Below are 13,068 nucleotides of genomic sequence, written 5' to 3'. Positions count from 1 at the left end.
AGACATATGGGGAGGGACGACCTCTTCAGCAGAAACAAAATCCGGATGAGGCTGATTTCTTGCAATCCATCTGGAAAAGTTATTTAGGCTATGCTGAACATAGGCAAACATTTCTTTGCTTGAGAACTGTGCTTTTAAAATAAAATTTCACAACAATGCAAATGGTTACGTTTATTTTTGAGCTATGAATCTAGAAGAATATTGGCATATATTGAAAACTACAATTTCCTTCCTTATATCCAAACTCTGGGTGTAGACATTTGGGGTCCACTTCAGCCAGGTCAAGAGAGGCACATCTGTCTGTCTGTTCTGAAAGTCAAAAGCACTAGAATGATTTCTTCAACAATTGATCACTCACATATTCTCCATGGGGGAAGACAAAATGGCTGTGCCTTTAAAACAGTGTGCCTTGTCTACCATGCTGCTGGCCTGGAATAGAGCCAGTCATCCACAGGGAGTATCTTTAGCATGTTAGGTTTACTTGAAGAAACAGACTTCCTGCCTAAGACTAAACACAGATGTATTGAGGTTTGATGCACCTTCTCTTTATCCATGCCAAACAGCTGAGCAACTGGTTGGAACCCTATTCCTGTGAGGGCCATCATTCCTATTCTGGGTATTAAAGGAAAAGCAATTTCCAGAAAGGCTTTTCTTTGAAATATCATTTTAGTGAAATTAAATACATGGAAGAAAAGCAAGGTCATCATTAAGGTTTGCAGAAAAAAAAAACTTTTCCAAGTTCATTTTTAAAGAGAACTGAGAGCCACTTAAAATTGGCAAGGATTTTTTTCTTTTTTTTCCCTACAAGTCAACTACCTGTTTTATTGATTTTCATTTTTGATGGGTAATACGTTTTATGGCCCACATATAATCTGTCACAAATGCCTTTAAAAGATTTAAAATATGTCCCCATGCCCTGATAGTGAAGAAATAAAAGTAAAATCCTCATTTAAGCAATCAGGTTTCATATTTATTATGTGTTTTCCAATTTCTATTCCATAAACAGTTCTAAATATAAATAATTTTCCCCTTACAATTTCTGCCCAAACACCTTGTCTGTTACAACCCTAGAAAATTAAACCGTGAATAGAAACCTGCATTTATGCTGCAGAAATGACTCAGACCTTCACAATTCACATGAAAATCTTAAAAGGATCTGCATTTTTCTAGGAAAAATACACTTAATATTTTTTTTAAAAAATATATTTTTTAGTTGTAGTTGAACACAATAACTTTTTAAAAAAATTTATTTTTATGTGGTGCTGAAGATTGAACACAGGGTCTCTCACGTGCTAGGTTGAGTGCTCGACTGCTGAGCCACATAACCCGAGCCCCACACTTAATATTTTTTAAAAATATTTTTATTAATTGTTGATGGACCTTTATTTTTTTTATTTATATGCAGTGCTGAGAATTGAACTCAGTGCCTCACACATGCCAGGCAAGCGCTCTACCACTGAGCCACAATTTCAGCCCCCACTTCTAATATTAAGAAGTTTTGAGGCATATCAAGGGTAATCAATCTCCAATTATGCGAATACCTAAAACCTGCAATCTACTGTATAATTTCTCATCTTTCTAAAATCCTGCTGCTTTCTGGAATAGCAAACAAAACTCCAGGCAACCCACAATTCCAGTTAATGGTGATGAGTTATGATGGATCCTAATCCCACATTCCATGACATGGTGTCAACTTAGAGCATCATGCCTTCAGATTTAATTGTAACTACATATTCAATACTTCTTACATTTTTCTCTTAGCTTTCTTTTTGTAAATATCTAAATGAAAGCAAAGGTTAAAGAAAACCTCAGGGGCTGGGGATGTGGCTCAAGCAGTAGCGCGCGCGCCTGGCATGCGTGCGGCCCGGGTTCGATCCTCAGCACCACATACAAACAAAGATGTTGTGTCCGCCGAAAACTAAAATAAATAAATAAATAGATAAATATTAAAAATTTCTCTCTCTCTCTCTTAAAAAAAATTTAAAAAAAAGAAAACCTCAGCTGAGATCTAAGTTAGATGTAAGATGAAATCACTTCAGTTGACTGAACGAAGTATTGATAAATCAGTGTCCATTCCACTTTTTTTGTTTTGTTTTGTTTTGGGTACGAAGGATTAAACCACTTAACCACTAATCCACATCCCCAGCCCTCGTTATATTTTGTTTAGAAAAAGGGTCTCCCTAAGTTGCTTAGGGCCTAAGTTGCTGAGGCTGGATTTGAACTCAAAATCGTCCTGCCTCAGCCTCTTAAGCTGCTGGTATACAGACATGTGCCACCGTGCCTGGCTTCCACTTAACTCTGTGGAAAATTTGACAATTCTGCATCTAGAACATATGGTGCAAGAATGTTCTACCAATACATCAAAATCCAGCCCTGTCCCCACCTTCCCTGCTCTAACAGCTTCTCCCCTTGGAAAGCAAGATCTTCTGAAAGCAACTTCCTAAAATTAAAATATATATATCAGAAAGTCTTCAGGTTTCTTATCTTGACCCAAATGGGAAAGATAGACTGCAGTGGCAAAGATACTTTTCTTCATTCCTCAAAGCTGTACCTCATTCCCCCAAACCCAGATACAAAGTTACTTGCAAAATAAAAGTAAAATCCAAGTGATGGATCAAATTGAACTGGAATCATAATACCACTGATTCCTGACAACCACGTACAGCAGAACTGATCATGGCAACAAAAATTAATACACAGAGAAACTGGTTGGACCAAATATTGTTCCTATCTGAACTTAGTGTTTCTATGGAAACAGCTAGAGTTTGTGCACAGTTCTAGAACAAGTACTCTTAATTTAAAAATAAGAAGTCATCTGTGTCATCAGGACTGCTTCAAGAAGACATATTCTTCCAACTTCACTTTTAAAAACTCTAAAAATTTTCAACCAGTAATGTGAAAATATTCCTAACATAATATCTGACTTGAGTATCCAAAGAGCTGTTCCTGAAGAGATGGAAGAAACAGTTCTTTTGGTACATTTTACATGATCCAGAGTTGAAAACACAAAATTGGTCACCATGACAGTAGTAGTTTAGTTAAGGAATTCTCTAGAAATCATACTAAAACTTAGAATTATAAATTCCACTTCCACAAACTTCCTTTAAATCCGAATACATTGTTCAGTACTCTGCATTTTGACGATTTTGTACTTCGTAAAAACAATCTCAAATCTACATATCCAAGGAAAGACTTCTCCAGAATGCATAAAGGCATAAACATCTCCACTTTTTAGAATTGGCAAAGCACAGGTGGTTCTGCAGAGGAAGGTGTAATGATTAATTGTATGTGTCAGCTTGACTGGGCTAGAAGATGCCCAGATATCTGGCAACTAGAAAGGGAAGCAGAACCTGGAGGGGCTGGAAACAATGAATTGTAATCAACTGGCTAAGGTAAATTCTACTGACAAGAACACTTTGAGTTTAGTTCTAAGCTGCTTGAAGCCCACTGAAGCTATCAACTCATTGTCAACCATCAAAATCTCCCATCTAAATGATCTTCATCCATAATGCTGGCCCCTGGAAACTCTTCAGAAGTTTCTATCTTTCTCCTCCTTTAAATCCAGCAGAGAGCACCATCTCTGTGACATCTCCTACAGGCTGGGAAATTTTAAGAAAGGAGGTGGGAGGGGCTAACTTAGGACTGCCAATATTTTTTTTTTTTTATGAAAATCTGCCATTGCTCTCCTTCTCCCCTAGACTCTGTAGATCAGGATGCCTTGGGATGGCAGAGGTCTGTTGGCCAACTGATTTGACTTCTCCACTGCTCTCTTCCTGGAATCCTTTGCTAGGTGCTCCTCCTTTGCTCTTGGACCCTTGGAGGTAAGTGTTTTCCAAGGTTTACTTCCTACACATTTTCCCCTCTTGCCTCCAGCCATCCTCTCTTGGATTCTTTATTTTACCCCTCTAGCCAATGTCATCCTCATCAGGTCTTTTATTAAACTTTCTCACTTTCTGACATGATGAGCCAGATAAGTCCTTGCTGTTGTACCTAGTCTGTGCACTGAGGGATGTTGAGCAGCATCTCTAGGCTCTGAAGACCTGAGGCCAGTAGTATCTTCCCTAGAGTTGTGACAATTAAACATGGCTCCAGATATTGCCAGAAATCTCCTGAGAGCTAAAGAGTCTACTCCTTATGATGAAGACCAGTGTACTAGTGAGAAAAGGATAGTTAGCAACTGGGCAAGCCAACCCAGGTCAAGTTTAAACCACATCTCCAATTTTTAAATATTCTAATGTAGGCCATAAAAGGAATTTCTCAAAACCCCTACTGGGTTACTAAGGTTAAAACACTGGGGCCAGGACCCTCACTTGTAACTGCAATGCACTTCCTAACAAGGTTCTAGCAATCTTTAAATAATATTTTTGTATTATTTGTATTAAAGTAATGATGAAGTGCAGTAACTTCCCAAATTCATTTTTCACCAAATGTATTGTGACATTTAAATGGTTACTTACAATATCTTGACACCAGTTCTAGAAAACAAAGAAATCACTTGCTATATTTGGTGAATGTCACAGCAACACACATAACAATTTGCTTCTAAGTGTAGCAATGATCTAGTTTCTGTATTTAATACAGCACAGCAAATTCCAGCACCCACACTTTGCAGTTCCATTTAGAAATAGGAGGAAGGAGATGAGGAACAGAAAAGACAATCACCCCTCACAAGCACCCACAAACAACAGAAAAGGAACACATGATGGATGAAGCATGTAACCGTGAAGGTAACCAATATTAGTAACTGAACTTGGTGGTACTCTAGGAGGACATTTAAAGCCCATCACAAATACTCCCTAAAAAGCCAGGAAGAATTGGGTGGAACATCTCCTAGAAAGCAGAAGGACCATGGTAGTTGCAGGCTCTGTGGCATGGAGTCAGATGGTTTACTTTTACAGATGGTTTACTATTTTTGCATTTTCTAAAAGCCAACAAAGTAGATTTACGGACTTCTATGAACTGTACAGTATACTGAGCAGGCCCAACTTTTGAGCTTCCAGAAGGACTCATTCACCCCACCTGGCATTCTGCTCCTCTCCCGACCATGATAAGCTATATCATTTATGACTAAGAAATCTTTTAAAAATATATCCTTCACTGAAGCACATATTTTTAAATAATTTGGCTTTAAGACTCTTTCCAGAAGGCACAACAGAAAGTCTCTTAAAAAAGGACATAAAAGCTAAGGCAGAATCAGAACCTTGAAAATGGGGGTGCTGAACACCTGAGGAGAAACATGCCATGCTAAAAATACTGCACCAAAAATTTTGCATTGAGGTGAAGATTTTGAATTTGCCCTTGCAGACTTGCCCATGTCCTATGGTATAGACTGGGAGGGAGGGAGGTGAGAAAGAGAAACCCAATGCATAGACCTGAATGAATCTCAATTTCCAGAAGGCAGGTGAGTTACAATGCAGGTCAACATAAATGTCACTTCTCTCCAAACAAAATGAGAGCAAGTAGGCACTGCTATCATCTGCTGACCCAATGCATACTCAAACATTTTTTAAACTTCAATATGTGGCTTTTTTCATCAGTCTATGGCATCAGAAGGCACCTGTATGAAACAGAGGATGGTTTTGCTTATGCTGGTTTGAGGAACTGATGCTGCCTGTGGGAGGGAGGGAGGGAAAGGAGTTCTTAACTACCCGGTATAGCACTTAGACCCATGCCCTCGAAAGTCATGTGTGTCCAGAGAACATTAAAACTCAATTCTCAGAAGGAGGCTACCATTTTAAGAATCCTAATCACAAAGCAATAAGCAATTCAATTGTATTCTACACTACTGAACCACCACATCTGGATGTGAAAAACAGAAAACTGGAAGATCTCTATTCTTATTGAATCACATCTTTATAACTGTTTGTAATACTGAGAATTTCACATTTTAAGTGCACTTGAAAGTTTGCCATGTGTATTAAGAAGCTACATTAACAACAAAGATTCTTTATTTTTGTGTTCCATCAGATAAAATGTGGAACTGTGTTAAGCCTTTTTCTGTGGGAAATAAGTGAACAGAAGACAAGATTGAAAAAATGTGCTTCTTACCTCTTTCGGGCTTCCTCATATTGCCAATTAAGTCTGACTCGGTCTACAAGTCTTGTTTTGTCATCAAAGACAAACTTTCCGGAACACAAGAGAAAAACAAAAACAAAAACAAAAAGAGAAACACATAATAAAAACATATTTTCAAACCAGAAAATTCACTTAAAATTTCAGCAACAATGAAAATTATTTTTTTTAATTTGTCTTTCAATTCCAATTTTTCAAAGGCATAGAATGAAACACTTCAAATAATATTCTGCTGCCACCTCTGGCTGGTGAGGTTTAAGATTCAGGCTGTGGAGACTTTTGTTTTCCCAAAACTTGTATTTTGATGTTTTGTTTGTTTTTTTTAAAAATGGGGTAAGTATATCCATCTATTGTATAATTCTAAAAAAGCAACAAATTGACTTTTAAAAAAAATAGGAAATTATTTAGCATAAGGTGATAAAAAGGCAAAAAAAATCCCACTTTGTGAATTACACTGTCTAGTTCCTCAATAAATGCAAAATACATTCAGCCCTCCATATCTATGAGTTCTACATCCATAGATTCAACCGTCAAGGATCAAAAATATAGTTAGGCCCATTATGGTCACATCTATACTGAACAGGGATGGACTTTTTGCCTGTCACTGTTCCCTAAACAATAAGTATAACAATTATTTGCATAGCATTTACATTGCATTGGGTATAATAAAATCACCTAGAGATCATTTGAAGTATATGAGAGGAAGTGTATAGATTATATGCTACTAGTAGGCCATTTTATACAAGGGATTTAAGCATTCTCAGATTTTGGTATCTGAGGGGGTCCTGGAACCAATCCCTGGTGGATACAGAGGGACAACTATAATGATGTTCTACTACAAAGTCCCAAGATCTGAAGATGGACTAGCTGTCTTAGGTAGGGACTAGAGAATGCCTTTCAAGGTCACAAGTTATGAAAAAGAACCAAAGGTAAAAGAAAGCAAGGTCTCAAAAAGCCAGGGATTAGGGTGTAACTTTAGAGTTACAATTTAAATACCCAGAGTATGATCAGTAGTTGTGCCTTAATATTTTCATATCAATTATATTTGAAAGTAACAAAATCCTATATAAAAATATTAACAACAAAAACTAGTTAAACCAAGACAACAGCTGTGAAGCTGCCAACCCAGGGCCAGCCCCAGTAAACTGCAGGAGCTCATAAACATGACAATTTACAGCTAAAGTAGTAGAACCAGGCACCACTCCCCACCTGATCTGTTTAGAATGGCTTGATGGAATCATTAGAGAAGCTTGGACCTTAGTTGTTCCTCTCACACTAGTTTAGAGCTCTACACTCTAAATCTAACCTTATGACAAGCAGCAAGAAATCATTCCCGGAATTCAATGAGTCTTGCACTTGCTTCCTTCCTTTACTCCTAAATCTTGAGATAAAAATGCCAAACATTTTTGATTCAGACCCTTCTCTGTGTGTTACAGATGGCGAGCATGTTCTCTAAACCAAAGATGCCTGGTTCAAAATGTCCAAGTATGCCTTTGACAATAATGAGGGTAAAATTGAATATAGGACATTTCCAGAACATCCAGGAGAGAAAAAGTCCTAATGTACATTATACTCACCTTAAAAAGGCACTATTTGCCAAATTTTCAAAATATTAGCTAATTACTTAAAACCCAAAGTTTCCCCATCAATTGGTGTTCTCCTTTCTGCTTTACTTTTATTTAATTTGGAGGCACTGTATATTCAATTCTATTTTAATAAGCCCTAATAAAAATATGACCTGCTTTCCATTTGGTAATAAATCAATTTTAAACTTCACTCAATCCAATTTACAATAATGTGTTTTGGAATATTCACTCCTCAGCTTCAAATGATGATTCTCCCAACTTTGTTTTTGTGACTAACTTAATACTTCACTAATTATCAAAGGGAACTTGATGAAATTCTTCCAAGTCTCAAATAAATTTTCTTTTAATTTGATTTCCTGACATTCTTTTAGAAGAATAAGAAATGACAACAAAGTCTAACCAAAGGTGGCACAACCACAAAGCCTTTGGAAATTGCTGGTCTAAACTAAAGATCAGCAAACTTATGGCCCTTTGGCCAAATCCAGCAGACTGCCTCCTTTTGTAAATAAAACTTTACTGACTCACGGTGAAGCTCATTACCTCACATATCATCTAGGGATGCTTTTTCACTAATGACAGAGCTGAGTGATAATGTCAGAGACTGCTGGACCTGCAAAGCCTAAAATATTTACTATCTGGTCCTTTATCTGGTCACATATCAAGATAACATTTAAACTCAATTCTCACAAGGAGTCTGACATTTGTATTTTTGTTTTCTTTTGTTTTTGTGATACTGGTGATTGAATCCAGGAGTACTCTACCACTGAGATATATCACCAGCTTTTTATTTAAAAAATTTATTCTGAGACATGATCTCAATAAATAGCTGAGACTGGTCTCTAACTTGAGATTCTCCTGCCTCTGCCTCCCAAATTGCTGGGATTACAGACATGTGCCACTGCACCCATCTGGAGTCTACTACTTTAAGAATCTTAATCATAAGGCAACAAGCAATTCAATTGCTTCCTACATCACTAGACAATTGCAGCTGGATGTGAGAAGCACTATTTTTTTCTTCAAACCTAATGGCACAAAATCTAAAATATTTCTGAAATAAAAATGGAAAATTAAGCCAAATGACTGAGGACAACACAAGCAAGCATACCTCTCCCATGGTATCAGTCTGAGAGCCAGCATCACAGAACTGTTGAGGGACACCAGAATCACCAAGTGCGCCTGCACTGTGAGAAAAATCTTGGATAGAGTCGGTAATAGAGCAGCTATTCTTAAAGCTATCAGTAAGTTTGGCCAGGCTCTGAAAGAGATCAAGACAAGATCTTTGAGTAGAGACAATGATGATTCCCTTTCTTGTAGGAGGAGTCCTTTCACTTTTGTTCAAGTTCTGCAGCCTTATGACTGGAGAGTCATCCCACCCTATTCTTCATTCTCATTAGAGTTAAAATAAACGTTCCTCACTGAATCCACCTTTAAAAAAATTCTAAATTATTTAAATCAGATAGTGATTGAGTCCTCCTGGAGGCACATGCATATAGAAAAAAGCTATGGTACTAGTTTTACTGTTTGTTAAGCCTGTATGTTTTCTAAAGATATATAAAAAAAAAGAAACAAGCATTCCCATCCAAAATGTTCAGGCCACCTTGAGACTTTCATAGATTAACCACAGAAGATAACAACAGCTCCCAGACAATGCTTATGTATTTTTACAACATGATTTTTCAGTCATAATTCTACATGGTCAAAAGTAATCTCATATGGATGTTAGGTTGCCAAAAATTAGAAAAAGTATTTATTCTGGCACATGGAACTCCTTTGTGTGGAAGTTTAAGAGAAATCTTATGTGTTAGCATTTCTTTTAGACTTTTGGACCTATTCACCTTCAGCAACACTGCAGACCCCAGAACCAGAATGCACAAGTGCACTGAAACTCACGCAACTGGCTCAAAAGAAAAAAAAAAGACAAAGGCTTTTGGGAAAGAGTCAGTCACATTGATTGAGTTCATATAAGAAAGATACAACAACCGACTTGGTTTTGATGAAAGAAGATTTTGCCCAAGCCTCTCTGGAGCTTCTCAGAGTTGGAGAGGCTATGAAGACCTGAAAGAAGAAACTAAGGCGTAAAGTTTCTTCCAGAAATTGTGTATCCTGCCTGAAGAAGGCAGCCATGGTGGGGAACCCAAGTGAACTGGGTGGCTTTTCCCAATACTGTGCACTTGTGGCTTCAAAGAGGTCAGGGTGGGTAGCCTGCTTGACCTCAAAGGGTAAATCCTCTGTGTTTCTGCCATGAAATATCACCTGGTTAACCCTTGGATATTGGTTAGTATAATACAGTTAGTGGACATAGGGTATGCACAGAGACTTTAGTAAACTGAAGCTGTCTTCAGTGCTACCAGTATGCCAAAAAAAAAAAAAAATCTAACAATGAATGGACTATTTATCTATCATAGCCTGGAGAGGTCATCTGAACATATAGATTTCTGGGTCCCATTTCTAGAAATTCTGGAGGTCTGGGACAGGGCTTGGTAAACTGCATTTTAATGAACACATGGGAATTCTCCAAGAGACACTCAGGGCCTTGAAGTGACTTGTGTAGGAAGCACTGCCAAGTAAGGAAGCTATTATGCATCTGTCTCATTTTTGTCTATAAGTCTGAACTGTGCCTTATATGCCCCTTGAGTCTTACATACTACAAAATCTAGGCAAATGCCTACCAGGCATTATGTACTCCTTTAGGTGTTGAGTGAAAAATAAAGGCTGTAACCCAAAGCATTGAATGCATTCCAGCATCAAGCAAGACAAGCATATGTCCATTTGCAAAAGCTCAACTTTTTAGAAAACTAATGGAAACTATTGGAGATCAAGGGGAAAAAAACATAAATCAAATAAAACCACAATGATACCAGTTATAGAATTCAAATTTATCCACATGGTAAAATACTATGTAAATCATATATTTTAAAAATATTTTTTAGTTGTAGACAGACACAATACCTTTATTTTACTTATTTGTTTGTTGTTGTTTTTTTAATGTCATGCTGAAGATTGAACCCAGTGCCTCACACATGCAAAGTAAATGCTCTACCAACTGAGTTATAACCCCAGCCCCTATGTAAACCATCTTGAATGAAGAAGCTGGTTGGGAACAGATAAGGGAAAAGGTACAGAATGTTATCATCACATAAGGAAGCTATAGCAGAACAGTATAATAGTCCCAGCATTGTGTGAGGACCTTTTAACAAGTATTCACATATTTTTGCATCTGTATGAACACAGGAAGGTTATGGAAGAAGAGAATAAAAGTTGTTATGGGAGGTGAGAAGTTGGGGCAATAGCAAGACCTCTTATCACTGATCTTTTGAATTATTTTCAATATTAACAGCATGAATTTATCACCCATTGTTGTGGATTGAATGGTGTTTCCCCAAAAGATGTTCACCCCTGGAACTGGTGAAAGTGACCTTATTTGGAAACAGGGTCTTTAGAGATGTAATCTAGTTGAGGTCATACTGGATGGGTGGTCCCTAGCCCAATGACTAGTGTCCTGAAAGGAAGAGGAAATTTGAACACGGAGACACAGGAAGGAGGCTATATAACAATGGAAGCACAGATTGGAGTGATGTATCTACAAGCCAAGGAAGGCCAAGAACACCTGGGGCCTCAAAAGCTAAGAAGAGGCAAGGAAGGACCCCACCCAAATCTTCAGAGGGAGCACAGCCTAACTGACACCTTGATTTTGACTTCTGGCCTCCACAACTAGAAAAGCAAATTTCTACTGCTCTAAACCACAAAGTTTGTACTTTGTTACAACAGCCCCAGGAAATTAATATACTTATTTAAATTCAGTGTGTATGTGTGCCTAAAATATGTATATATAATATTATATGTGAACTATATATGCAATAAATATATAATATGTAATAAATAACATACAGGTAGGCAGGCAGGCAAGTAGGTGGGCTCTGTAGGGGGTGGCCCAGGCCTTACCTGCATCAGGTCTCGCCGTTCCTTCTCACCCGTACAAATGGCTTTCTTGATGGTGCGCAGCTCACTCATTATAGCCTGTGCTTCATCTAGTTTATAGTTGGTGTGAGCACTTGACATCTTCCGATCAATCCTGGTTAAAATAAAAATTAGAGTCATACCACATGAGATCATGACATTCCTTTTAAACAATAAAAACCCAAAACCTTCATAGAAAGGTAGCAAATAGTTAAAAGTGATGTTCTGGCACAGAAAAGTAAATATTTCATGAAACCTTCCTTCCCATGGTAAATACAAAGACCTGAGACTTGACTGTGGATGTTTGCCTTCACTCTAGGAGCAGCCTTTCCAAGTGAGGGTGCCCATGTCCTCTACTAAAGAGCTGGCACTGAGATCACTAGCTTGAATAATATAAGAAGCTGTACACTCCCCTCTCAGGGAGGAGGATCAAGCCTTCTTTGTTTATTCTCAGCATCATCCAGGTTAGTGGTAAAAATATTTATTATAAAAACCTATGAATGAGATCTGTGTGCAGGGAGAATATATGGGCATAGCAATAAGTAGTGAGCTTTTCAATAACGGTGCCTTGTGCAAAAGTTGTAAACTTTTATGTCTCCTCTCTTTTATTTTACTCTAGCTCTCATTTATTACTCTCTTTCTCCCCCAGACACCTCAATTACTTCCTTCAATCCAAACATCCATCCACCCAAACCTCCTTTTTTTTCATTCTTCCCTTCTTCCCTCCCTCCTTTCTTCCTTCCATACTTCTAGCTAACCCCTATATATATCAGACCTTGCTCTGGGTGGTGGAAGCAGAACAAAAAAACAGAACAAGACTTGGCTCTGCCTTCAAAGAGCAGGCAGCCTCGAGAACTTGTCCTTTGTCACGTCTCCCATACCTAAGTCTTAAGCCTTAAAAGCCCTCAGGGATAAGGAACTTGGGAAACTGGCTCCAAAATGGAATGAATTCCTTCCCTGGAAAGAAACGAGGTTGCTTTTCAGGTTCTAGGCCCACCATTACACACATTCAGGTTCTAAAATTTTTCCCACATGTTATCCTGAAAATCTAGATCATTAACTGACTGCCAAAATTGCCTTGTTTTCCATTCACACAAACCTTTTCTCCCATGAGTAAGTAGAGTCCACATTATCCCAATGATAATAATAATCATGGAAGACTTTACATGCTAGGCCTCCTGCCAAGTGAGCCCTTACATTGCATTTTCTCCTTAAATCTCACATCCATCCCATGGGAGAGGTATTTTCAGTATCCCCACTTGTGATACAAGGAAACAGATTGAAAGAGGTGACTTGCCCAGGGTCCTATAGCTAGTGAGTGGCAGGGCTGGAATGCATGCCAGAGGTTTGAGTGAATGGAAGACAAAGCAAAAATTATTTATTTACACATTTTTATAAGAAGGCACATTTATTTTTAACTATGGAATTCCATGCTGAAAGTTAAAATAAGTGA

General features: G+C 37.9%; 1 protein-coding gene across 1 annotated transcript in view; it reads right to left on the bottom strand.

Annotated features, from left to right (window-relative positions):
• The window catches only part of Wwc3 (WWC family member 3), a 41,563-nt gene extending 29,839 nt beyond the window's left edge, over window positions 1-11,724 (bottom strand). Inside the window, exons 1-3 of the mRNA XM_027946483.2 lie at window positions 11,601-11,724; window positions 8,764-8,913; window positions 6,049-6,122 (exon numbers count right to left, since the gene is read on the bottom strand). Coding sequence (XP_027802284.2) covers window positions 6,049-6,122; window positions 8,764-8,913; window positions 11,601-11,717 — 341 coding nt within the window. The 5' untranslated portion in view covers window positions 11,718-11,724. The remainder of the gene's footprint in view (window positions 1-6,048; window positions 6,123-8,763; window positions 8,914-11,600) is intronic.
• Window positions 11,725-13,068: the final 1,344 nt, after the last annotated feature.

This window comes from Marmota flaviventris, chromosome X (assembly GCF_047511675.1).
Source record: "Marmota flaviventris isolate mMarFla1 chromosome X, mMarFla1.hap1, whole genome shotgun sequence".
Lineage (NCBI taxonomy): Eukaryota > Metazoa > Chordata > Mammalia > Rodentia > Sciuridae > Marmota > Marmota flaviventris.
Note: the sequence above shows the minus strand (reverse complement) of the source record. Positions and strands in the feature narration are given on the sequence as shown.